At 37.2% G+C, this 25,367-nt stretch overlaps 1 protein-coding gene and 1 pseudogene across 19 annotated transcripts in view; both read right to left on the reverse strand.

Moving 5' to 3' along the window:
- Positions 1-25,367, reverse strand: part of DPH6 (diphthamine biosynthesis 6) — a 452,678-nt gene that overhangs the window by 186,770 nt on the left and 240,541 nt on the right. For all 19 annotated transcript variants that reach the window (XR_012414756.1, XR_012414753.1, XR_012414752.1 and 16 more), the window contains one exon: positions 13,647-13,696. Coding sequence is in view for 2 of the 19 variants with exons in the window: in XM_073995460.1 (XP_073851561.1) it covers positions 13,682-13,696 (15 nt within the window). In the remaining 17 variants the exon portion in view is untranslated. The remainder of the gene's footprint in view (positions 1-13,646; positions 13,697-25,367) is intronic.
- LOC141407173 (splicing factor 45 pseudogene) lies at positions 6,949-8,462 on the reverse strand (annotated as a pseudogene).

Below are 25,367 nucleotides of genomic sequence, written 5' to 3' on the forward strand. Positions count from 1 at the left end.
AATACCAGCCTTAACAACCTTTTGTGGCAGTGTATAATGCGACTAACATGGACTTTGATTCAGCAAAATGACTGCTGCCACTGTTAGTCTGTCTCATTTTGAACAACAGTAAAAGCATTGCTACAAATAATTACCCACTTCCGTCCCTCCCTCTGCCACTTAAAGCATCCGCCCTTTGTGCATGCATGTCTTAGTTGTTTGTTGCTAGAAGGTTAGGATTTTATCACTTTTGGTTTGTGTGATACTTTTTTTTTGTCAGCACATATAATCCCAAGTAACTAATTATAATATATTTTAGACGGCAAAAATAAGTAATTAAAACTATCACATTCTCATGTAGTTAATGTTAACAACTTCCAACACAAGTAAAATACGTCTAAAAGAAACAATATCCACCATGTAACTGACAGACAATAAGGGAAGTTCGTTACCTAGGCTCCAAAACCATTAGCCAAAAATTAAACTAACACTCAAAGAAGTGAATGCAGGAGCATTACAGAAAAATCACACACTGCCATTTTTTGTTAAGTTTCACAATTTGATAGTGATTTAAAATAAAAATCTACATGCCTACAAGCTGAAAATCAACAATAAGTAGGAAAAATACATTAAACATTGGTTAGCAATCCAGGTAAATTACAACAAGGGATGGCTAATGGTTTTGGAGCCTAGGTAAGCAATTTCCCTTACTGTGTGTAAGTAACTTACACCGTGGATATTGTTTCTTTTAGACACATTTGACTTGTGTTGGGAATCCTTAGAAACTACGTGAGAATGGGACAGGTTAAATTATTTATGTTACCTTATAAATATCTATTATAATAAATTACTTGGGATTATACATGCTGACAAAAAAAAAAGCATCACATAAACCAAAAGTTACAAACATCCTCACCTTCTACAGATTTTTATGTTATGACAAAACTCCATAGCATCACACTCTTGTCTTTATGGAGGCCTGTTATTTGTTACTTTTTGGCTTTTTTTTCATATTTTATGCTCATTTGGATAAGATATTCTTATGAAGACAAAAATTAAGTTAGAAGAAAAATGGCTTAAATTTTCTTATAAACTCTTAATGTTCTCACCTCCTCCCAATTTTCCAGAATTTATTTCCAGCATCTCAGCTACAAAAGATGATGTGATATTTTAGGCTTAAGGTGGTAGTTCAGCCTTGTCTGCCTATGAATGACTAAACAGATATGTAGAAGGGTATGTGGATAGAGATGGAAATTATACTGTGAGGTAGTATACCTTGAGATATATACATGTTTTTTCTGGGTCTTATTTTTCTTCTCTTCTGAGATAGTCCTCACTTCTTTATTTCCTATTTCATACACCACTGCTCTCTTCTTTTGCTATTTTGTTCAGTTCTCTTTGCTCACTTAGCTTTTTTCTGACCTTAGTCACTGCCACTCCACTCCTCTAACACTTAATTCATTTTCAGTCTTCTCGCTTCCTCATATAAATGCTTTTTCCTCCTTTCTCAGGAGAGCTTTCAAAACTGAGCCCGAAAAGGAGAAGTAGCGTAAAAACATTATCAATACAAATATCTAAATGCTCATGTAATCTCTAAAAGCGTTCTCATAAATAATTTTTTTGATGAAAAGAATTTAGGAAAAAAATTACCATGCTAAAAATGTACTCTTTTTAGTTGTACTCAAAGCAAACACGCTCCAGACACCTGATAGTGTTATTAAGTTATTATTACATTAACCACATACCACAAATGTAAATTGTCTACCTGGTCCTAACCAATAATAAATATATCTTCCTTCTAAAGAGAGGTTCAGTAGATCAGTGATCTACTCTTGGTTAGTCTGCAAGATATCTAGCTTAACATTAGCCCTCCAAGTCTGGGTCTGCCATGAGACTGATATTTCTGTACCTTGATATGAGAATATTTGATATTATTTCCCCTGCTAAATGTTCAGGACTAATACGGTAACAGAATTTGTTCAACTGGTGACTGGGATAAGTCTTCATTATTTTTTTCAAGCTGCTGGCCTTCATGACACGGAAGTAGGCCTACAGAGCTAAAAGTCAATACTGCAAAGTTAGTGATGATTTTACCTATTGGTAGGATCAGGACTTTAGAAAGTGCCAAAATGAAAATAATTTTATATTTATTCATTTGAATAACAGAAAATGCATATTTTTAGAAAAGAAATGCTGGGAAACTTGCTACTTTTTAGAAAAATGTCCTTTTTTTTTTTTAAAGCGAGCAACTTCTTTGAGATGGCTTTTGAAACTCAGTTCAGTTTCTCGCCCTTTGCCTGAAAATCTGGGATTTCTCATCTGTCGTAATATGTTTATTTTGAGTATAACATTTTAAAGGTATTATTTTGCCTTCTAAAAACTTACTCCTAGATGGTCTGTTTTCCTTTACAAGCATAATTATATCTAGTTTATTCAATCATTATCTCATATTTTAATAATATGCTGCCATTTGGGTACAGCTATAACCATAATAATGAACATAAGGTTCAAAGATCACTAGATATATAGATGGCATGAACCATTAGCAAGAAATATTCTACAGCATAGAGATCACACATTTTAAAAACTCTGAAATTCACTATAGAATTTGCTATTCTGACTGAGGCAGCTTTCTGTGTAATTAACATAAATCTCTTTATAAAACATGCTAGTTTTAATAACAAATAGGGACATTTTCCAGGAAAAATAAGGAATAGAGCACAAATAAAATTATAATATGAATAATTTAGTTATCTCTTTCTCATATCTCATAATGACATTGTGCAGCTATAATGGACCTAAACCGGAACTATTTTCTTTAAAAAATAGGCTTATCTCTTTTTCCTGTATGCCATTGAAATTCATATCATCACTTCCACACAAAAACACATAATTAATCCTAATTATTTCCAACACTCTGAGCAGAAGAAGTGGAGTCTGTGGTTTCTCCTTTTATGTGTGTTGAGTCTTTCTGGCCACAAGGGCACCATTTAGTAAATTACTTCCTCCAAAACGCTGACCAGTGCCCTCTTGGCCTGAAAGAGTTAGTGTAGTTGCAAGGGGTGAGTCACTGAATTCCTTTGTGACGGAAAGATGAAACTCAGTGATTGCTCAGGGGTGTCCTATTCTGCTACTGAATGATGATCTGGCAAGGGGGAAAAATTGCTTCTGAAATGCAGGTCTTAACAAGACAAAGGAAGAGGATGCACTGTAAACGCACAGAGGTGGTGGATGTGAAAGGAATGTAACGATGTCCCTGATGGTGCAGAATTAAAATGGAAACAGAACGAAATCTTCCTAGTGGTGATTCTCCAACTTTGTTAGAACTTTTGTCCAAGATTAGCTAACTCTGTATCATTGTCTTACTTATCTTGGGTGACACTTGTTAGCATAAGGGGCACACTAACCATAAAACCATTGGCATTCCAACCTCTAGGCTCTAAGTCCTACTCAGCAGGGAGAGAGCTTCACATCTCAGCCAGTCCAGTTGTTTGCTCCAACTTTGACTAACTCAGCCCTTTCTCAGTGAACTGTCTTTGGCACGCTGCACTCCTCAAAATGCCCTAGTTCCTGAATTGACTCCGTATATAGCCAGTTGTTTCCCTGCTTTGAAAATGCTGTAATGCCACTCCTATCCCCTTCTCCTCCTACTCCATATCCAACCCAAATGCACCTCTTGTCTCCTGGATCTATCCTACTCCCTCAGTCCTTGAAGTACAACAATTCTTTCCTTAGTTAGGACAAGATTCTTGAAGGAGTTGCCTTTGAAGCTGCCTTAGACTTGTCGTTCCCCTAAATTTCCATCTCATATCCCTGTGGCGATTACTGTTGCTATTAATATAGTCTTTAAATAGTTCTTTGCTTTCAGACAGTAGGTTTGTAGCATTGTCCTTTCAAGATCAGTTGGGTCATGTCCATGAGGATTGAGCTGTAGACCTTACTAGTTGCAACAAGAAATGTTCCTTGCAACTTCAACTTCAATAGTACCTCCTGTTGGTTCTCTTTAGTTTCCTTTGCCGTTTTTTTGTCTTTAATGTCTGCTAACTCTGATTTCATTAATTCATTATATTTATCTTTGTGCGTACCTATTACACATTATATACTGTGCTTGAGATACAATAGTGAACAAAAACAGGTATAGTCCCTTTTGCACAGAGCCTAGTCTAGCAAAGGAGTCAAACTTAATAAAACAATCCCACAGATAGATATAAAACTGCAGCTGTGACATATGAGATAAAGATGAGGTGCAAAGCGCCATAAGAACTGGATCAGGGAGGCCAGTGGAGTCAGGGAAGGTTTTCCTAAAGCTATGAGACTTGTACAGAAATCAAAGAGAAGATAAACAGCTAGTTAGTTACCAGGAACAGGATGAGATATGTGCATGGTGAGTTCACGGGGCTCAGCGGCCTTCCCTCACAGTCCCAATCCTCTATCCTAGTGTCATGTCGGCTACTCAGAGTTGAAGGGCAGTTGCTGCAACTACCTTGCTCCCAGGGAGGCTGCTCTTCCTTAACCCACACACCACCATCTTACCTCTACAAACTAGCTAAGAAACCAAGCCTGTGAACAAGGCTAATAAGGGCCACTACCCACTTTTCCTTGTGTTACCATCAAAACTGACCAGGCCCACATTTAATTTCAGTCCAAGTCTCCCAAGTCGTTTTCATTAAACCCATCTCCAACCCATCTCTGACCTCCCAAAGCCTTTCCCTGGACCCTATGGAAATCAGAATCTCTCAGTAACAAAATCTCCCCAAGTCCACAATTCTTTCTGTTGACTTTTTCTTCACCTTTTTGCTCACAGTGAAGACAGGACTCTAAGTCTGCATCTTTTCCTGAGTACTTCAAAATGAAAGTTGCTTTTTATTTCCCACCCACATTCTAGGACCTGGAGGTAATGTGTCTTCTCTAGCTCTTTAAAATTTCCAGTCTCTTAGAAGCACAGACCACTACCAGACTACACCACCACTTCCATTGTCTTCCTCCATGCCATTACTCCTGTCATCATCCCTGATGGCTTCTACATCTAGGTAGATAATCCATCTGACACTGTGGACTCTCAGGTGTCTGAATTCTATAATACCAACAATCCTTTCCTCCACCCCACACCAGTCACTCATTCCCATGATCACTAGAGCTGTTTTCAGAATGCAAAGTCTGATCCATTAGTAATAATAAAAATCAATTTAATGAGTTATAACCAGTATTTTTCATTTTAAGTAACATAGAATAGATTTTTAAATATCAGAGTTGATTGAATGAAGTCAGGTAAATATTGTTTCATAATTTCTTCAATTACATATCATGTACGTATTGTACAAATTGACTTGTCTTCTTGAACATTATATTACTTACTACGTTCATTTTAAAAAGCTTCCGAAACACTGGTTGGCCTTGTCATCACCAATAACTACATTAATTCTAAAATTCTGATTTTTAAGTGCAGATTTGCTAACTACCATCTTCTAATTTTAAAGCCTACTTATTCTAGCTCCCTTCCTCTAAAATTTTTATATCTCATTCAGACCTCCAATTTATCGACCCTACCACTTTTTACTATACCACTCTCACTCCCAATATGCTCACATCCTTCTTTATCTGGCTCAGATTCCAGGCTCTATCACTTTAATCATACCCATATTCCTTTGCTCCTTGCTACTCCGTTGTATTATCTTGTCAAAATCCCAAAAGTTACACCCAACTCTCCAGCTACTTTGTGCCACTAGAGAAAAACACATAACTGGAGACAGATTTCACATTACATTTATGATGATAAATTTCAAGCAGGCATTTAATGCTGCCCAATCTTACTATATTTTCCTAGTATTTTAACTTTCTCTTTCCCCTGACAACCAGTTTTTTATCTCATATTCTCTAACCTGATGGCCTGGCTTCTTATTCCACCTTCCCAATACCAAGTCTACAGCCTGATGAGCCCATATGCTGCCCCTTCCCTAGGATCACAATAGAATTATCCCTGCTCCGATCTAGGACTAATCACTCCACTTCAAGTTCCAACCCATCTTGCCAACGCAAAGATTTAGATACTGAAATTATGATTTCACTGTCCTGTGTCTTCAGTTTTATCCTTTTTCATGGTTATACCCATTAAGATAAAAAATATGCTATCATGACTCCAAACTTGAAACCAATTTTTTTTTAGCCCCTTGTCCTCAATTTTCTCTGTCAACTGCCTTTTTTCTGTTCCTCTTTATAGCAAAGTTCCTTGAGAGTGAAATCTATATCCACTCTTTTCCCTTCCTCAGTTTTTTTTTAAACCTATTAGGTTTTTATCTCCACCAATCTGTTGAATCCGGTCATGTCTAAGTTCTCAACAATTTTCATTTTGACAAATCCTGAGGCCAGTTCCTGTCTTTTTCTTATTGTATTCAGAGCAGCATTTGTCCCATGACTTAATTCTTTATTTTTTCCCCCCAGTCTCTCATTTCTTCTTCTGAGAGACCACATATTTTTGGTAAGGACATTGCCTGATCTTATTAAAAGTGCTATAGGACTTGATCTCTCTCCTCTTCACTTCTCTATCTTTTCTCTATAGGTGACTTTATTCGGTTCCTAGACTTTAATCTCTATCTATATGCTGTGATTTTTTCCATTTTATATCTACAGCCCTGACCTTGAGTTCTAGATTCACAATCTTCTACCTGCTTGATACAGCCACTTTGTGGTCTACTAGATACAGTCAATTTAACCTGCTCCAGCCACCCCCGTCAAAAAAACTTGATTTCTCTCCACTAACAAACTTGCTCCTTCCCTACTTTTCTCCATCTCAGTTTATAAGACTACCATTTATTTGGTGGTCAAGGCAAAAACCTAGGTTTCATCCTTAATTTCTACCTTTCCATCACCAATCATCAGCAACCTGTTAGTTCTGCCTCCAGATTATGTGCCAAATCCACTACTCTTTATCTCTTAATACTGCCTCCCATCTCTCCAACCTTGTCTCTAACATTTTCTTTTTGTTTGGTTTTTAAATGGATTTTTATACTATATTAAAAAAACCACAAAATAAAAAAGGGATCAATCAACATATATCTTAGAAGTCCCTCCAAGAGTCTCAGTATGCAACAGCCATGGAAGCTGTGACCTTTTTCCTTCTTTTCTCAGCTTGTAGTCCCTTTAAGGATCACTGGAGATGACTTGTGTAATAGTTCTTAAAATCAAACTTGTTCTGCCAAATCCAAGACCCTGAATTTTTCCAAACTGTAGAAACATGTATTTGCCACCCATCCACCCAAATACCTCCCATTCGAGTCAATAACCGCTTGAATTGCTGATTTAACTCTCTCAAATTCTAAAAATATCCGTACTGCTTCATCATCAAGGGCACCAGAATTTCAAACAACACACTTTTCCCGACTTTGCCATATTTTTCACATTCTTCCCTGGTTTCAACTTCCAAGTCTTCATCCACCTTTCCTGCACCAACCATGTTCCTTAGTAGGAGCACTTTAGTAGGACACTTACATATTTCAGTCAGGGATTTGAATCTGACTTCTTGGATGCATCTTTCTCTGTGGCGTCACTCACGATGATCTTGCCACCCAGCTTGCTGGTCTTCTCCACTGACAGGGTGGTGCTCAGCCCCTGCTCGTGCTTCCCCAGACCCTGGCCCTCCTGGAAGCCGTACTTCCGTAGGCTCTTGTGCGCCACCGTGCCCCTCCAAGTTAGCGAGGAAGGAGTTGTGCTGGGCAGGGTTGGAGATCTCGGTCTGTCTTGTTCCTCGTACACTGGGGGAGCACTGGCAGTTCTGGAAGACTGTGATCGAGGTCTTGAGTCCTCTTCATAAGGAAAATCTCGGGGTAACTCTGTCTTTTTCTACCAGAGTAGTGGGTGGGGCAATGGCAGCTCCGCCCATAATTGTTTTCCTCCTCTCTCGCTCCTAATCTTCATCCTCATCACAATCTGGATCTGATCTCCTTGAAAACTCACTTGCATCATGTCTGTATTTATGCCTTTTTTCTCTTCCTTCTATTTCCTTTTGTCTTTCCAGCTCCCGCTGTCTTTGTCAGTCCTCTCTGGCGTTTCACTACTTTCTCACAATCGTTGGGAAACATGGGATCATATTCGTCAGCTAAGGGAATCAGAACTTCCCCTGCAGAAAACCCAGTGGGAACAAGATCCTTCGGCGCAGCTGGTACATGCGGTGGTGTGTCCGCAATTTGCCGGTCATCTGAGGAGCCACCTCGTTTTAGGTCAATGACTGGGGCAAGAACTGTACTTTGTTTCGTCCTTTGGCCTTTGAGTGAGAGCTGCCTTCTTCACCTGAAGCTGACTGCAGAAGTTTGGGTTTTTTGGACCTGCCTTCTGTTTTTGAGTCACTGGTTTCCTCTCCCCGGTCATTGTACAGGGACATCTTTTCTTCAGTTTAATGCCTGCCCGCCTGCCGACTCTGCCCATGGGCTGAGGTGGTGGCAGCCTGGAGCCGGGAAGGCAGGAGCCCAAGGCGGCGCCACCCACCGCTGAGTCCGCGGGGCGCTCGGCGGCACGGGGTCAGGGAGTGCGGGCTGCGGGGAGAGCGCGCCCCATCTCCAACATGCTCTTTCTCACTCACTATGTTTCCCCAATCCTAACTCCTTCCTGCCTCTCCCCAGCTCTTCACATAGATACACCTTGGGGAAAGACTTCCCTGACTCCCTAATCTAAAAATGGATCTCGCCTCAATTATTCTCTATCACTGAGTCTCGACTTATTTTCTTCATAGTATTTAGCAGAATCTGAAATTATTCTTTTTTGTGTGTGCTTGGCATCTGCTTCTCCAATAAAATATAAACTCTATCAGGCCAGGGCAGTATGTTCAGCTCCTAGAATATAGTTCTAGGGCTCAACACAATCAAACATGCACTTACCAAAATACCACTCTGGTTGGATAGCCGATTTAACACGCAGAGACCAGTTAGGAAGTTGTGGGTGAGTGAGGCAGGGAAGTTTGGGTGAGTGACGATGGGAGCTTGTACTAGGACTGTGAGCACAGAAGTGGTGAGAAGTGAATGGATTTCACAAATATTTGGGAAGAAAATCATTTGTCCTAGGCCAACCATGCAGGGACAACAGCAAGTGAGAACAAGCTTGGCATGCTGAATGAACAAAAATGGGAGATGGAGCACAGTGAAAAATGAAAAAATGGTAGGAGATGGGGCAGACAAGGGTATAATCATGTAGTACTCACAGGCCACAGTGAGAAGCTTGGGTTTTGTTTTAAATGTAATGGAAGCTATTGAATTGTGTAATCAGATTTACATTCTTAAAAGATCATTTTGAGTGCTACACTGAGAATAAATCATGGAGGAGGCAGCCAGGGTAGAAGCAGGGCAGAGCAGGTAACATGGCAATTGTAAAACCATAGAGAAGAATGAAGGTAGCTCGGGTTATGATTGTAAGAATGGAGATGAAAAGCAGTAGGTAGATTCTGAATGGTTTCGGGACTAAAGTAGCAGCATTTGTTTATGGATGCAATGGGCAAAAGAGAACATGAAACATGTCTAGGTTTTTGGCCTGAGCAACTGGGAGAATTTTTATGCTGTTTCCTGACATGGGAAAAGACAAATGGAAGAGAAGTGGGAATTAAGCCAAGTTAATAAACTATTATGTTGGGTATTATCTTTCACCCCATACGGTAAGTCTGGATATTTCCCACATAATTTTGTTGACTGTTTCTGTAAGTTATGTGCCAAGGACTGGGAGTTTCAAATATTCTTTGCAACACTTGAGAACTAAAGAATCCCCCTTGATCATGATCTTCTGTGTCCCTGTAAGCTTACAGGCACACATGGCATCATCATTATGCTGAGTCCTATACTTTACTCCACGACATTACCTGTTTTATAGAGTGCCACTAGGACAATTCAGCAATATATTCTATCACCATCTATCAAGGCATGAGAAAAATCATCTTCTTTTCAAGCTATTAGAATTGAATGATCACAATCCAGTTATTTGAGATTATTTCTTCATCTGAGCAACAAGAAAATGGTCTCATTTCCAAGTTTAAAAAAGGAATTATATAAATCAAGAACCAAAGACCTTTCTCAACACTAAATCACAATTATTTTAGGTAGTACTATGTAGGTTTAGAGAAATTAAAAACCGTATGTATTACTCAAACATTTCTTCTAATATTCATTTGATCACATATTTAATAGGTAAACATGACTTTGTTATCCAAGCCAGGACACTTATGAGTGACAGAAGGAGCTATCGATAATTACAGGATAACACCAGGACTGTGCAGACATACTGAGGTCTAAGGTCACTCTGTTTATAACATGATGCCTTAAGAATGAAAGCTCAGACAATATCTGGCTTCATTTAGCTAAGTCAGGTGGTAAAATATGAAGAATAAAATGAAAGAAAAATCAGAAATTCTGCAACTTGCTTAGTAACTTTTCTCCTTTTTGCTTTTCATTTAGTTGATTTAAATACATAATTACCAAATAAGTTTTGAAAAGTCAGTTTATTCAATTAAATTTGTGGTACAAATCCAAACAAAGATTCTTATTTCATTATATTAGGTCTTATATTAGGGCTTAAGAAATCTAAAGAGGATGCTATAGACATATCATCTATACATCAAAAGAAAAATTAACTTCAAAAACTAGAATAAAAAAGTTAGGCCAGGCATGGTGGCTAATGCCTGTAATTCCAGCACTTTGGGAGGCCAAGGTGGGTGGATCACTTGAGGTCAGGAGTTTGAGACCAGCCTGGCTAACATGGTGAAACCCTAACTCTACCAAAAATATAAAAAATTAGCTGGGTGTGGTGGTATGTGCCTGTAATCCCAGTTACTTGGGAGGTTGAGGCAGGATAACTGCTTGAACCTGGGAGGTGGAGTTTGCACTGAGCTGAGACAGTGCCACCGCACGCTAGCCTGGGGGGCAGAGCAAGACTCCATCTCAAAATAATAATAATAATAATTAAAAAGATTAAAAAAAAATTCCAACATTATTGTAGTCAGCACATAAAATACATACATAGGTTTGGTACAAATATATGCATACAAAGGAAATATTTATATATAGAATAAGACTATCATATCTAGAACTAAGACAAATCAAACTGAATACCAAATCTTTGGTAACAAAAGGGAAAAGGTTTCCACTAATGTAAATATGTACTTGGGGACATTTATTTTCTCATTTCAGTTATCATTTTTAAACTATGCTGTATTTTCTGTATAACCCATTTTTCATCTGCCCAATTACTAGCAATCTTTTTTCTACTATCAAAAATGATCATTTGTTTCTTTATTGTAGTAGATAAAACATCCTTTCATTGTTTCAGCTCACAAGCTGTGCAGATCCTACCCACTGTTCTTGCCTCCAGCGCTTCACATTATTGGTGTATTATTTCATGCATGCCCTACTCTTTTATCAATTGCTTTTGAAGTAATGTTAATAGACTAGAAAATTGAGACATTTATGAAGTATAGGCAGTGTTTATGAAAAAATCCATAAAATATGACACAGGCAAGACAAGATAAAAGCAGCATTTTAATAGATTATGGCAAAGAGATCCTGTCAGAGTTGACAACTGACTCCTTCGAGATCACTAATTTTTATGGGATTAATTCTGTGGTATAAAAAATGAAGTTAAATGTCCTAATTAATCTGTAAATAGCACACCCACAATTAAACCTTGTGGCCCCTTCTTGGATTGGGGCTGCAGTGATTTTTGAAAGTAATTATCTCAAATTCACAATGAAGATGATTTTTCTTTTTTCTTTTTTTCTCATGGCATTTCAGCTAAATATTCACCGGGATTCAGACTTGAATTACAGTCTTCTGATATATAAGTCAGTTTGCAGATTTGTGTGGAACCACATTGATTACACTTGTAAGCTATAAACTTACAATGGTTTATATATTAAAAAATAAAATTTGGAGAAATGGTGCGGAAAGGAAGTGGTAGAGAAAAACTAGAGTTTCTCCATATTGGGGCAACTCTTCCTTGTTCTTGAAGAATCCCAAAAGGTTGAGTTTCCTTCTCTTACACAGGTGATAATGTGGCGGTGTGTTGTCTCTTACACAGCAGTTAGAAAGTACATTACACTGGAGTTAGAAAATAAAGCACTCCCTGACTTTTCCATCATGATGCTGTGGCAGGGTGCTCCAGAAGTATTAGTTCCAGAAGTATTAGTTCCATTCCTCTTCCTTGCTTCCATCTTTAATATTTGAACTTAATAATACTTTCTAATAATAATAATAATAAACCAAGATTCAAAGGTGTTAAAGAAATTACTCAAATTATATATATAGGAGGTAACAGAACAGATTCTTGAAGCTAGATCTCCTGACTCCAAATCCTATGCATTTTTCAGTATAAGTATACAGTTCAGGTTGCAGCTTTGCAATCAAAAATAACGTGATGATAAAGTAAAATATTCTACCAGTTTTGAAGGGAAAATTATTCAAATCAGTAAGCTCTGAAGTTAAAAAAAAAAAAGGAGGAGAGGTTAGTGTCTATTTACTCTTCATTTGAATATTCTATATTTTGGAGGAATGGGAATATGAGTCATCTTTTTTTCCCCCTTTTTTAAAAGAAGCATACTAATTTTCTTTATTGAGTCCTAGGATAAAGTAGGATTGTAAAAGTCATTTTTTTTTTGTTTATGCTCTAAGGCCCTGGTAATAGGTAAGCTGTGATTATATTCCTGAAAATAATATTGTAGCAAAAATGGTATAATACTGCCAGGTTTGAGAGAAAGATCTTTTAAGTTGCCATTACTTGGCAAAGTAGTACTAATGTTAAGAAAACAAAAATTGAGGTTCTCAGATATAAAAATCTAGTTTTCTGATTTATTATAGTCTTTCTTATATAAATGACAAATATTTTGGCTGAACTGATACACTGATGTGGTTAATCTGATTAAATGATATATTTATCTGATTATCTAACAAATTGAATCATATAGGCTAGCCCAAACCTTTCACATCTCACATGAGGAAATAGAACATTGAGAGACACTAATTGATTTGCTCAAGATCATGTACAAATTATATTACAGATTCCTGACTAGAACTCACTACTGCTGATTCTAAGCCCAAGTTCCTTTCCAATACATTACCTTACTTGATTTTATCAGAATATTATTCGGTCAGAACCTCTGGTACACACAATCTAAAATTTTAGCACATCCTCTGATGGAACATCCTTCAACAGGTGAAACATTTAAGAACAGACAGGCCTAGTATTATAAACATGATTGCAAAGAGAAGTCCTAAGCTGACAGAAAGAGAAAATAATAAATGGCACCTTTTTCATCTCTAAACTCTCTAATTCCGAGAAAACACCCTAAAGCCTTTGCCTTGGGTAAAAAATATTTGAAATGCCAAATCCGGTTATCAATTCATCTCTATGTGTGTCGGGAAGGATTACCACAGTTAAGTATATTCTAATCCTGTTTATACCTAGCATTACTCCTATGTTCCAGTAAGAGCGCCTATTTTTATTTTTATTTTTGAAGTGACACTAACCTGAGAAGAAAGAAAAAACAGTATGTTTAAGCCATTCTTCAAAGCTCATCTCTATGAAGCTATTTTGATGGTAAAAAAAAAAAAAAAAAAAACAAAACCCCAGCAAGCTGCAGCTAAATTACAGTCTCACTCTCACATTCTCTGAATACAAATAACAAACGAACGTGATATACTTACAGAGTTTGATAATCAAATTTGTAATTCTGCTTATTTTATGCTGTTCTGTCCTAGAATTGAAAATAAAGACAACTAGTCACAGAGGGACACTTTTAATATTATTGTTTTCACATCTTCATATGAGAGCAAATGGGGAAATCTCCTTGTACGGTCTGGTGAATACAACATGGAATTTTTACATAACCAACTCCTGTACTCATTAACACTACTGAGACATCCATAAAGGTTTGAAGTGTTTGATAATGTCTGTGGAGTAAGTAAACTTGTTGTCTCAAGTCAGGTAGTATGCTGTTAGTTCTACTATAGATGATGCTTCATTTTAAGTATCTTTAAAGGGCACACAGTAACTCTTTTCTAGGGTGTGTTTTGCCTCCAAATTATTATTAATAACACCCCTTACACTCACGAAATGTTCAACATCATTAAATGGAAAACAATGACTAAGGTCTTAAAGAATGTTGAGCTATTTTTCATGACTTTAACCACGTACCCACAGACACTGTGTAACAATAAAATTAACATTTTCCAAATCTCGTATGCTTTTAGTTCCTGATTATTCCTGTGATTCAAACCACTTTGGTTTTCAGTTTTAGATTATTCTGTTTTACATTCAATTACCACTTTAGGAAGTTCATAATTGACTTGAGATCTACCATCTCTTGACTTGCCACAAAACCACCTGTATTAAGTTTGAGGAAGTTTGAGATAATTATACAGGAAATTATAAAGTATTGGTTATTGTGCTTAGACCATTTAAAAAGCACGAAAGATTGTTCAGATCTCACATAGACAGAATTCTATACATATTTCCAACAAAGATCAGTTACAATTTGTTTTCAACTTTTATAAGAAATTTTGTTTTTTTTATAGCCACCAACCAGAAGACACAAAATAAAATTACATTAAAGTAGGAAAAACTTAGCATGACATAAATACTCAGACCTGAAGGGTCAACAAGCTAAATCGAGTTTTATAATTTCGTAGTGGTTATTCTGTTATTCTTGTTTTGGGTAATTGTATTGCTGGAACACTAAGGTTTTCACATCTGTGCACTCTGGATCACCTTAAGCCAGCTGGTTCCTTTCAAAACTGCTCATCTTTTGTTCTTACTATGCTCTGACCTGGGCCCCTAGCCTTAAGACAGCAGTGTGCTTTCTGCAGCCAGGATATCCTCTTCAAGACTGTCAGACAATCTCAAATGATTGATGTGCTAGTCTGGTGCTCTGGTATTTTTCCCTTTCGTAAGACTCCAGTAAATCTACAGCTCATTCTATAAGAATGCTAATTAGATCACTTTTACTAACTTCACGCACGTTTTTTTTTTGTTCTCCTGTATCTTTGGAGGTGAGCTTGAAGTTTATAATACAGCGTGTTTCTAAAATATATTTTATGATATTACATAGAAATAAAATACATTTCCCACCAAGGGAAATAATTCAAGTGATGAACTCAATTGGCTCTTTTCTTTCTAGAACTGCACCATGCATCCTTACTATGCTTACTCTTATTGGGAGCCTGCTCTACCCTCTCTGAGGTCATGCCCCTTATTGAGTCATGGTGTTCTATCATTCAAAGCCAAAGCAGGGCAGAGTCAGATTCTGTTAGGCTATCAGGCTTGTGTCTTTGCTGCAGAGCTGTTTTCACATAAAGACAGACCTCTATCAACCTCAGGACATTAATTCTAAGCCTCTTGCCTTAACACAAATTGTACCATGTCTCTCAACCTGTTGATTTTGGCTTTGAATTTCATGATTGATTGCCCTTTTGGGGCCTTACATAACCTCCCATCTGAGGCTAAGAACTGACTTTCTGCCTTCAAACTTTTGCTTTCATTCTTGACCATATTTGGACTTTATCTCCAAATAGGTTACCTCCCTCAGTAAAGTTCAGGTCACTCTGGTTTCCAGAACCTGTAGTTACCACAGCAGAGCTCCCTGCAGTGAACACACCCAGCATGTTCAGCCTGATTCCAGAAGTCAGGCTCAGACTGAGAAAAGTCAGGAACCAAAAAGACTGGGTGGATGTTGTCACGTGGCCCTTACGAACAAAGGTGGTTTCAGAGCGAGGTGGCTGAGAGGAAAAAGAACATTTCAGGGATAAAGAAAAGCAGATAGAAAAGTCCGGGCAACTTTAGGGCTTTTATAGTATGACTGTGCACAGTACAGTCATAAAAATATGTTTAGTTCAAGTCATTTAAAAAACTGTAATCTAGTATATTTACATTAAATTGTTTCCCTACAGATTTATTAGTGGCAAGAGAAAAATGGATAACCACACAGTAGAGAAACTGGGCACTACCCTGACTGGGTCATCAAAACGAACATCTCCATTGAGGGCAGATGGATACAGCATGCCTCCTGATGTGGCACCCTGAGAAGAGCACATCATCTCTCACTCTGCATTCAGCACAGAACATGTAACCTCAGTCTACCCACCAAGAAACATCATGTAAAACCAAAACAAAGACTTCTCTGTTATTAAAAATGGAGTTACAGTTTTCAAAAATTTGAACACTATAAAAGCAAAACAAAGCTTTATAGAAATGCTCCAGATTAAAGATGACTGAAGAGCCGGGCGTAGTGGCTCACGCCTGTAATCCCAGCACTTTGGGAGGCCGAGACGGGCGGATCACGAGGTCAGGAGATCGAGACCATCCTGGCTAACACGGTGAAACCCCGTCTCTACTAAAATACAAAAAAAAAAAAAAAAAAACTAGCCGGGCGCGGTGGCGGGCGCCTGTAGTCCCAGCTACTCAGGAGGCTGAGGCAGGAGAATGGCGTGAACCCGGGAGGCGGAGCTTGCAGTGAGCTCAGATCCGGCCATTGCACCCCAGCCTGGGATACAGAGTGAGACTCCGTCTCAAAAAAAAAAAAAAAAAAAAAGGTGACTGAAGAGTCTAAATCCTAGGTTGAGTCCTGATCCTAGGTTGAGTCCTAAAAACAGTCCTGACCCTGTTTTTCCTGAGGAACAACAATGGTATAAAGGATATCATTGGATTAATTAACAAAATTGGAATACAGATGAAGGATTAGAAAAATGCATCAATTTTAACTTTACTTGTTATAAGACAATATTTTTATTTTTAGGAAGCAGGTACTGAAGTATATAGGAGTAAAGGGACATGCTACTACTTTTCAAAAGGTTCAGAAAAAATATGCTGTGCATATGTATACATATATATGCATATCTTATGTGTGTGTATATATATATGCATATATACAAACACACAAACACACATATATATTCAAAGAGATAAAAGAGAATGAGTAAGCACAGTTATATGGTAATGCAGATGTAGCAAATGTCAGCAACAGGTGAATGACAGTACAAAATAGATAGATATGTGAACATTCTAGTATCATTCTTATTCATGCTACTTTTCCGCACATCTGAAATAACTACACAATGAACCTGTGAGGAAATAAAAGCTTCTGGCCAGGCATGGTGGCTCACACCTGTAATCCTGGCACTTTGGGAGGCTGAGGTGGGAGGATTGCTTGAGGCCAGGAGTTCAAGACTAGCCTGGGCAACATGGTGAAACCTCATCTCTACAAAAAATATAAAAATTAGCTGGATGTGGTGGTGTGCACCTGTAATTCCTGCTACTCAGGAGGGTGAGGAGGGAAAATCACCTGAACCCAGGAGGTTGAGGCTGCAGTCAGCTATGATCCTGCCACTACATAAATAAATAAATAAACAAATAAATAAATAAAACCTCTAGAATGTCAAAAGCTTCTATGATTTACCACAAAAAAGCATGTGAGGTGATAGATATGTTAATTGGCTTGATTTAATCATTCCACAATGTAAATGTATAGCAAAATAGCACATTGTATCTCATAAATGTATACAATTTTTATTTCCAACCAAAAATAAAATAAAGTAACCCTCCCAAAACAAGCAAAACAAAACAATCGTCAGGTATGGTGAGGGGTGGGAAAGAGCTGAGGAAGGCAGGGGAATTTTTACAGTAACAGAAATCTCTTAATTTAAGTTCCTGATGGCCAAAAAGAAAAAAAAAGTACTTGGATAACCCACAATTGGAAAGACAATTCCTACTGAAATGAGATTACACCTATACCCAGAGAAGATTCTTTCTTCTTTATATGCTATAAACATTTAGGAGCTGAGACAGTTTGTATTTTAAGGAGACATATGTAAAAATGATTTTAGGTCTTAGTGCTTCTGTTATTTGTACTTCTACACACTAAATATAATAAATGTAATTTGAATGTAACAATAAGAGAATCAGCGCTATGGAGAGAACAAATATATGCTTATCTGAAAGTTAGCAGATAAAGAAGTACTGCCAAAATAAACAAGCTGAGAGTGAGAACGGACATTCAAAGTACATTATTGTGTTACTGGAACATCTGGTACTAACACTGTCAAGTTTACATATGTTCTCAAATGCTTATTTATGTAACAATCAAATGCTAAGCATTCCAGCTGCACTTGTAAACTTTTTATGAACTGAAGTCATATGCACAAGCTCAGCTAAATATACTTCACAGAGGGAGGAGCGTAAGGAAACTAAGAACTCTCACAACTGAAGTCTGATTGCGGTGCAGCCTTCTGGCAGTGTTCTGGACCAGTGTCTGGTGTGAGAACTAAGCTGCTGGCTCCTATAAGATTCATTCCATTCCAGCAGCTAGAATCAGAAATGCCTAACCAATGGGTCAAACATAATTTGGCAGTTACCGTTTTTAGACATAATTTTCTCAGAAAAGAAAATGGTATCAGGAAAAGAAAATAGAGCTAAGGACATGATGAAGTAGGTCACTAAGAAAAAGAATATTTAATATTCAAGTGAAAAAATATTTTCCTCAAGCGATCCTAGAGTTAGCACAAGTGGAATGACTGATTGTGGCAATGCATAAATTAGAAAAGACAGCATAAAAAGAGGAGGCATGTTTGTATGATAATTATCTCATATCACTCCTAATGAAAATTAGTTGTGTGAAACTTGCCTTCTTAGAGACAGAATTCATAGTAACTGCCTTAAACCCATTTTAAAGAGCAAAAAGGCACAGAGGGAAACAAGCATTTCATGCTGTTTTTCTCCTCTACTAACAAAAGGAAGTGAGATGAACCAATTTTCCTCAAAGTTTGCCAATCATTTCTTTGATGAAACTTCTAGAGTATGAAATGTTGCAAAATGGAACTAATTCATTAAGTTGCTTATTTTCTGAACAGCAGATCTTAAAAGTGATTCCTCTCAGGTTGAGGTTAAAAAGACATATTTTTTGGCGAAAATAAAATACCTTCCACTTTTAACCGACCGGCACATTTCTGAAAGTTACCTTTAGAATTAATCAGATGTTTCAGAGTGATGTGTGGATCTTGAAATGTGAACATCTATCATCAGTGGGATCCTCCTGTGTGCACTTTTTGGCTGTCACTAGCACTTTTCTTATGCCAGCTCTTGAAATCACAAATTTTGGGCCTAGAAGAAAACTTTTTTTTTTCTTTTTTCTTTTTTTTTCCCCCTGTGTCACAGCAGTTTTAGAGCAGTGACTCAAACTTAGGTGAACATTTGAATCACTTGGAAACCCAGAACCCATTCCAGACCTATTAAATCAGAGTGAAACTCATGCATCGGCACCACTTAACGATGGAGCTCAGATTGAGAACACCACGTGGAACGAGAGTGGATATTCTTTAGGGACAGCGGGATTCATTTCACAAAAATGGCATTTTCGCAAAATAATTGAAGCACTACGCGTTCCCCATGCTGTCCTCTAACCAGGCTCTGGAAATTTAAGGGTTATAATCACAACAGTTTTAACTCTTCAAACTCTGCCTTTTTGCACATTGTAAAAAGGGCCAATATGGGACTGTTCTAGGGTAGGCAGTCCCGCCTTGCATGCCCTATGGCTTCTCTCATTTTAGCTGAGGAACAGTGGGGCAAGAAAAGAGGATCTTTTTTCACTTTTGACAGGTTACAAAAAAAGTAGCAATTTTTGCCTACAAAACTACATTGCAATTATGAATGGGAAGAAGGGGTTAGGATGTAGGTGGAAGCTTAAATCATAAACAGGACAGGACATAATAACCTTATGTGAATGCCTTTTAGAGCTACTCAAAACAATATGTCACGTATATGTAAATTTCTGTGTAATAGTACTAGCTGATAGAATAACCTGAAGTTCAGCTTTAAAAGGAATGACTACTACTAATATTACCTTCTGATTACTAATAGTACCTTCTTTAATGCTCACTGTTCTGTTTAGATCATAAACTGGCAGGGTGTGGCAGCTCACACCTGTAATCCCAGCACTTTGGGAGGTCGAGGCGGGTGGATCACCTGAGGTTGGGAGTTTGAGACCAGCCTGACCAACATGGAGAAACCCCGTCTCTACTAAAAATAAAAAAAATAAAAAATTATCCAGGCGAGGTGGCACATGCCTGTAATCCCAGCTACTCGAGAGGCTGAGGCAGGAGAATCGCTTGAACCCAGGAGGTAGAGGTTGCAGTGAGCCGAGATTGCGCCACTGCACTCCAGCCTGGGCAACAAGAGTGAAACGCTGTCTCAAAAATAACAGCAAGAAGAACAACAACAAAAAACCAAAAAACTGTATCATAAATTATACTAAAAGAGATTGGAGAATTATTATTGAGCAGAGAATTCAGTCTAAAAGGAGAGGTAAGACACAAGAATTACACATAGTACTTAATAAACATTAGGTGCCATATGATTATGGTAATTATTAATTTAAAAACAACAGGTTTTAAAGGCAATTTACAAGCACTGAAAACAAAAATGCACACCCTCAGATTTCAATCACATCTTGGCAACTGAAGACTGCTTTTTTTCCTCTACATCCCCACAAGTGGTTATACCATGTCATCTTTGAAAATAAATGGCAGTCTTACTCTTTTTTCTTTAGAAAAATATAATTCAAGACAATTACAAAAAAATTTCTGTCTTCAAATATCTGACAAATTTGTCTACAATAAAGCTAATTTAAAAATTATTACCAAATATATGCCCTACTTATGACTATTAATCCAAGTTTAGAAATTTATGTTCAATGCTTTGGAGCAAGAAAGAAAAAAAAAGACATACACACAGAGAGCGAGAGAGACGGGAATGGCATTAAGATCTGCTTTAAGTACAGTTATCTGAAATGTTCTCTTGTTTTGACTTATTCCAGAAGGAAAACTTGAAACAATGATTAAATGAGTATAAGTTACAAAGAGGCATATTTTAGCTCAACATAAGGATTTTTAAAATAGAGTTGTCCAACAGAATGGATTGTTTCAGGAAATGATGAGCTCCTTTGCTGAAGATATCCAAATTGAGACCGGATGAGCATATGCCAAGGATGCTGCAGAAAACATTTCTGCACTGTGTGGGAGGTTAGCCAACAGAAGATGATGTCTTAGGTTCCTTCCAACGCTAAGTTTTATAATCTTATGACTATCCAAACACGAATAACTACTTTAATGATACAGAGTCTGAAGCCTGGTTAAAAAAATGAAAAAAGAAAAAAAAAAAAAAAAGAACAGGAAAAACAAACAAACTTTACTTGGGTACCAGGGAAAACAGACTATATGAAGACGTTTCATCTTTTTTTAAATGCTGAGATAAGGAAAGCTACTATATTTTAAAAGCATATATTTTATGATGCATGCAATTATTTTATAAAATCTAGTACAAACAATAAAGCATGCATTTCCAAAAGATAAATGAGCTGAGGAATAAGAAATTATTTGCTGAATGATTTGTACAATTATTGAATTACAGAAGAGTATAAGAAGGTAGGCAGAAAGCCAGTGAAGGACTGAGCAAGGTTTTTACACAGTCTCACAGTCCTATGGAGACAAAAACTAGATTTTAGAAACTTCCAAGGGAGAGGGATCCTGGTTAAAAATCCCAGGATCTCGACTGGGAATTCAGGTGTCCACGTACTGGAAAAGCAGAGATAAACAAGAGGCAGGCTGAGCATTACAAAATCTGTAACTGAGTCCCAGAATTAAGATAATCTGCCAACACTCTAATGGCCAGATTCATGGAGAGAAGTAACATTATCCAGAATCACTATAGTTTAACAAACACAATATTTAGCATTAATAAAGAAAGGAATAACAGACATGACACAAAACAGGACAGGAGGGGAAAAAACCCAGATCCACAGGTGACTCATTTATTGAAATTAATTTGCTAAAATTAAAAAGAAGTGTATTTCCTTCTTTTGCATATAGTTATCTGGTTTTCCCAGCATCATTCATTGGAGAGATTGTCCTTTCCTCACTGTATGCTATTGGTGCCTTTGTCAAAGACAAGTGGGCTTTAAGCGTATGGATTCATATCTGGGTTCTCTAGCTTATTCCATTGGTCTATGTGTTTGTTTTTATACCAGTACCATGTAGATTTGGTTATTATAGCTTTGTAGTAAATTTTGAAGTCAGGCTGGGTGCAATGGCTCACACCTGTAATCCCAGCACTTTGGGAGGCTGAGGCCGGTGGATCACTTGAGGTCAGGAGTTTGAGATCAGCTTGGCCAACATGGTGAAACTCCATCTCTACTAAAAATACAAAAAAAAAAATTATCTGGGTGTAGTGGCAGGTGCCTATAATCCCAGCTACTTGGAAGGCTGAGGCAGGAGAATGGCTTGAACCCAGGAGGTGGAGGCTGCAGTGAGGTGAGATTGCAACACTGCACTCCAGTATGGTCTACAGAGTGAGACTCAGTTTAAATTTTTTTTTTTTTTTTTTTTTTTTTTAAATCAAGTAGTGTAATGTCTCCAGCTTTGTTCTTTTGGCTCAGGATTGCTTTGGCCATTTGGAGTCTTTCATGGTTTTATACACATTTCAGGATTTTTTTTTCTATTTCTGTGAAGAACGTCCTTGGTATTTGGATAGGGACTACAATGAATCTGTAAATTGCTTTGGGGAGTACTGTCAATTTAAAAATATTAATTCTTCCAATCCATGAGCATGGAATATCTTTTCTTTTTGTCTTATCTTCAATTTCTTTCATCAGTGTTTTATACTTTTTATTGTACAGATCTTTCAGTTCTTTGGTTAAATTGATTCCTAGGTATTATGTATTATTCATAGCTATTGCAAATGAGATTGTTTCCTTGATTTACTTCTCAGATTGTTTGTTGTTGGTGTATATAAACACTACTGATTTTTGTATCCTGTAATTATTGAATTCATTTATCAGTTCTAACATTTTTTTTTGGTGGCATCTTTAGGTTTTTCTAAAAAGAAAATCATGTTGTGTGTGTACAGGGCTATTCATACACAAAAAGTGAATCAAAATTGACTTAAGACTTAAATCTAAGACCTGAAACAATGAAACTACTAGAAGAAAACATTGGAGAATGACTCCAGGGCATTTGTCTAGGCAAATATTTATTTTGTGTAAGGCATCAAAAGCACCGGTCACCAAAGCAGAAATGGACAAATGGGATCATGTCAAGTTAAAAAGCTTCTGCACAGCAAAGAAAATGATCAATAGAGTGAAGATACAACCCACAGAATGGGAGAAAATATTGCAATCTTGCATCATACAAGGGATTAATAGCCAGAATATATAAGGAGCTCAAACAATTCAATAGCAAAAAACAAACAAACAAAAAAATCAAATTAAAAAAATGGTCAAGAGCTCTGAATAGACATTTCTCAAAAGAAGACATACAAATGGTCAACAAATATATGAAAAAATACTCAACATCAGTAATCAGAGAAATGTAAGTTGGTGCAGAAGTAATTGTGGTTTTAGCATTGTTGAAATTTGCCATTTGATATTGGAATACATTTTTAAATAAATGTGGTTATGACATACATCATTTTAACGCATATTTTTCTTTTTATTGCTAATGACTTACTACTTGGTATTTATTTTATGTTTATTTTAGGCTATGGAAATGATGTTAGACAAAAAGCAAATTCGAGCGATTTTCTTATTTGACTTCAAAATGGGTGGTAAAGCAGCGGAGACAACTGGCAACATCAACAATGCATTTGGTCTGGGAACTGCTAACAAACGTCCAGTGCACTGGTGGTTTGAGAAGTTTCACAAAGGAGGTAAGAGCCTTGAAGATGAGGAGTACAGTGGCCAGCTGTTGGAAGTTGACAACAACCAACTGAGAGCAATCATTGAAGGTGATCTTTTAACAACTACACGAGAAGTTGCCAAAGAACTCAATGTCAACCATTCTACGGTCATTTGGTATTTGAATCAAATTGGAAAGGTGAAAAAGCTAGATAAGTGGGTGCCTTATGAGCTTAGCAAAAATAAAAAAAATCATTGTATTGAAGCGTCATCTTCTCTTATTCTATGCAACAGCAATGAATCATTTCTTGATGGGATTGTGACATGTGACAAAAAGTGGATTTTATACCACAACTGGTGATAATCAGCTCAGTGGTTGGACCAAGAAGAAGCTCCAAAACACTTTCTACAGCCAAACTTGCACCAAAAAAAGGTCACGGTCATTGTTTGGTGGTCTGCTGCTGGTCTGATTCATTACAGCTTTCTGAATCCTGGCGAAATTATATCTGAGACGTATGCTCAGCAAATTGATGAGATGAACCAAAAACTGCAATGCCCGCAGCCAGCATCGGTCAACAGAAAGGGCCCAGTTCTTCACGACAACACCTGACCACATGTCGCACAACCAACACTTCAAAAGTTGAACAAATTGGGCTACAAAGTTTTGCCTCATCCGCCGTATTCACCTGACCTCTCACCAACCAACGCCCACTTCAAGCATCTTGACAACCTTTTGCAGGGAAAATGCTTCCACAACCAGCAGAATGCAGAAAATGCTTTCCAAGAGTTTGTTGAATCCTAAAGCACAAATTTTTACACTATAGGAATAAACAAACATTTCTTATTGGCAAAAATGTGTTGATTGTAATGGTTCCTATTTTGATTAATAAAGATGTGTTTGAGCGTAGTTATAATGGTTTAAAATTCAGAGTCAGCAACTGCAAATACTTTGCAACAATGACATATTATCTCTCCCCAGTCCAAATGGTTTATGTCAAAAAGACAGGCAGTAGCAGATGCTGGTGAGGATGTGGAAAAGGGGAACCCTCATACACTGTTGGTGGGAATGTAAATTAGCAGAGAAACTATGGAGTATAGAGGTTTCTCAAAAAACTAAAAATATAACTACCATATGATCCAGTAATTCCACTACTGGGTATATATCCAAAATAAAGGAAATCAATATATTAAAGAGATATCTGCACTCCCATGTTTAATGCAGCATTATTCACAATAGTCAAAATATGGAATCAACCTAAGTGTGTAGGAACAGATGAATGGATGAAGAAAATGTGGTATAGATACACAATGAAACATTATTCAGCTGCAAAAAAAGGCCAAAATTCTGTCATTTGCAGCAACATGGATGGAACTGGAAGTCATTATATTAAGTGAAATAAGCCAAGCACAGAAAGACAAGTAATGGATGTTCATACTCAATGTGGGAACTAAAAAAGTTGATCTTGAGAAGACAGAGAGTAGGTTGGTGGTTACCAGATGCCAGGAAGGGTAGGGGGAAGGGAGATATGAAGATAAATTGATTAATAGATACAAATATATGGTTTAATAGAAGAAATAAGACCTAGTATTTGATAAATCATTAGGATGGCTACAGTTTACAATAATTTATTGTATATTTCAAAATAGTTAGAAAAGAATAATTCAAATGTTTCTAGAATTTTTAAAAAAGTTAAGGTAATAGATATTCCAA

This window comes from Macaca fascicularis, chromosome 7 (genome assembly GCF_037993035.2).
Source record: "Macaca fascicularis isolate 582-1 chromosome 7, T2T-MFA8v1.1".
NCBI lineage: Eukaryota > Metazoa > Chordata > Mammalia > Primates > Cercopithecidae > Macaca > Macaca fascicularis.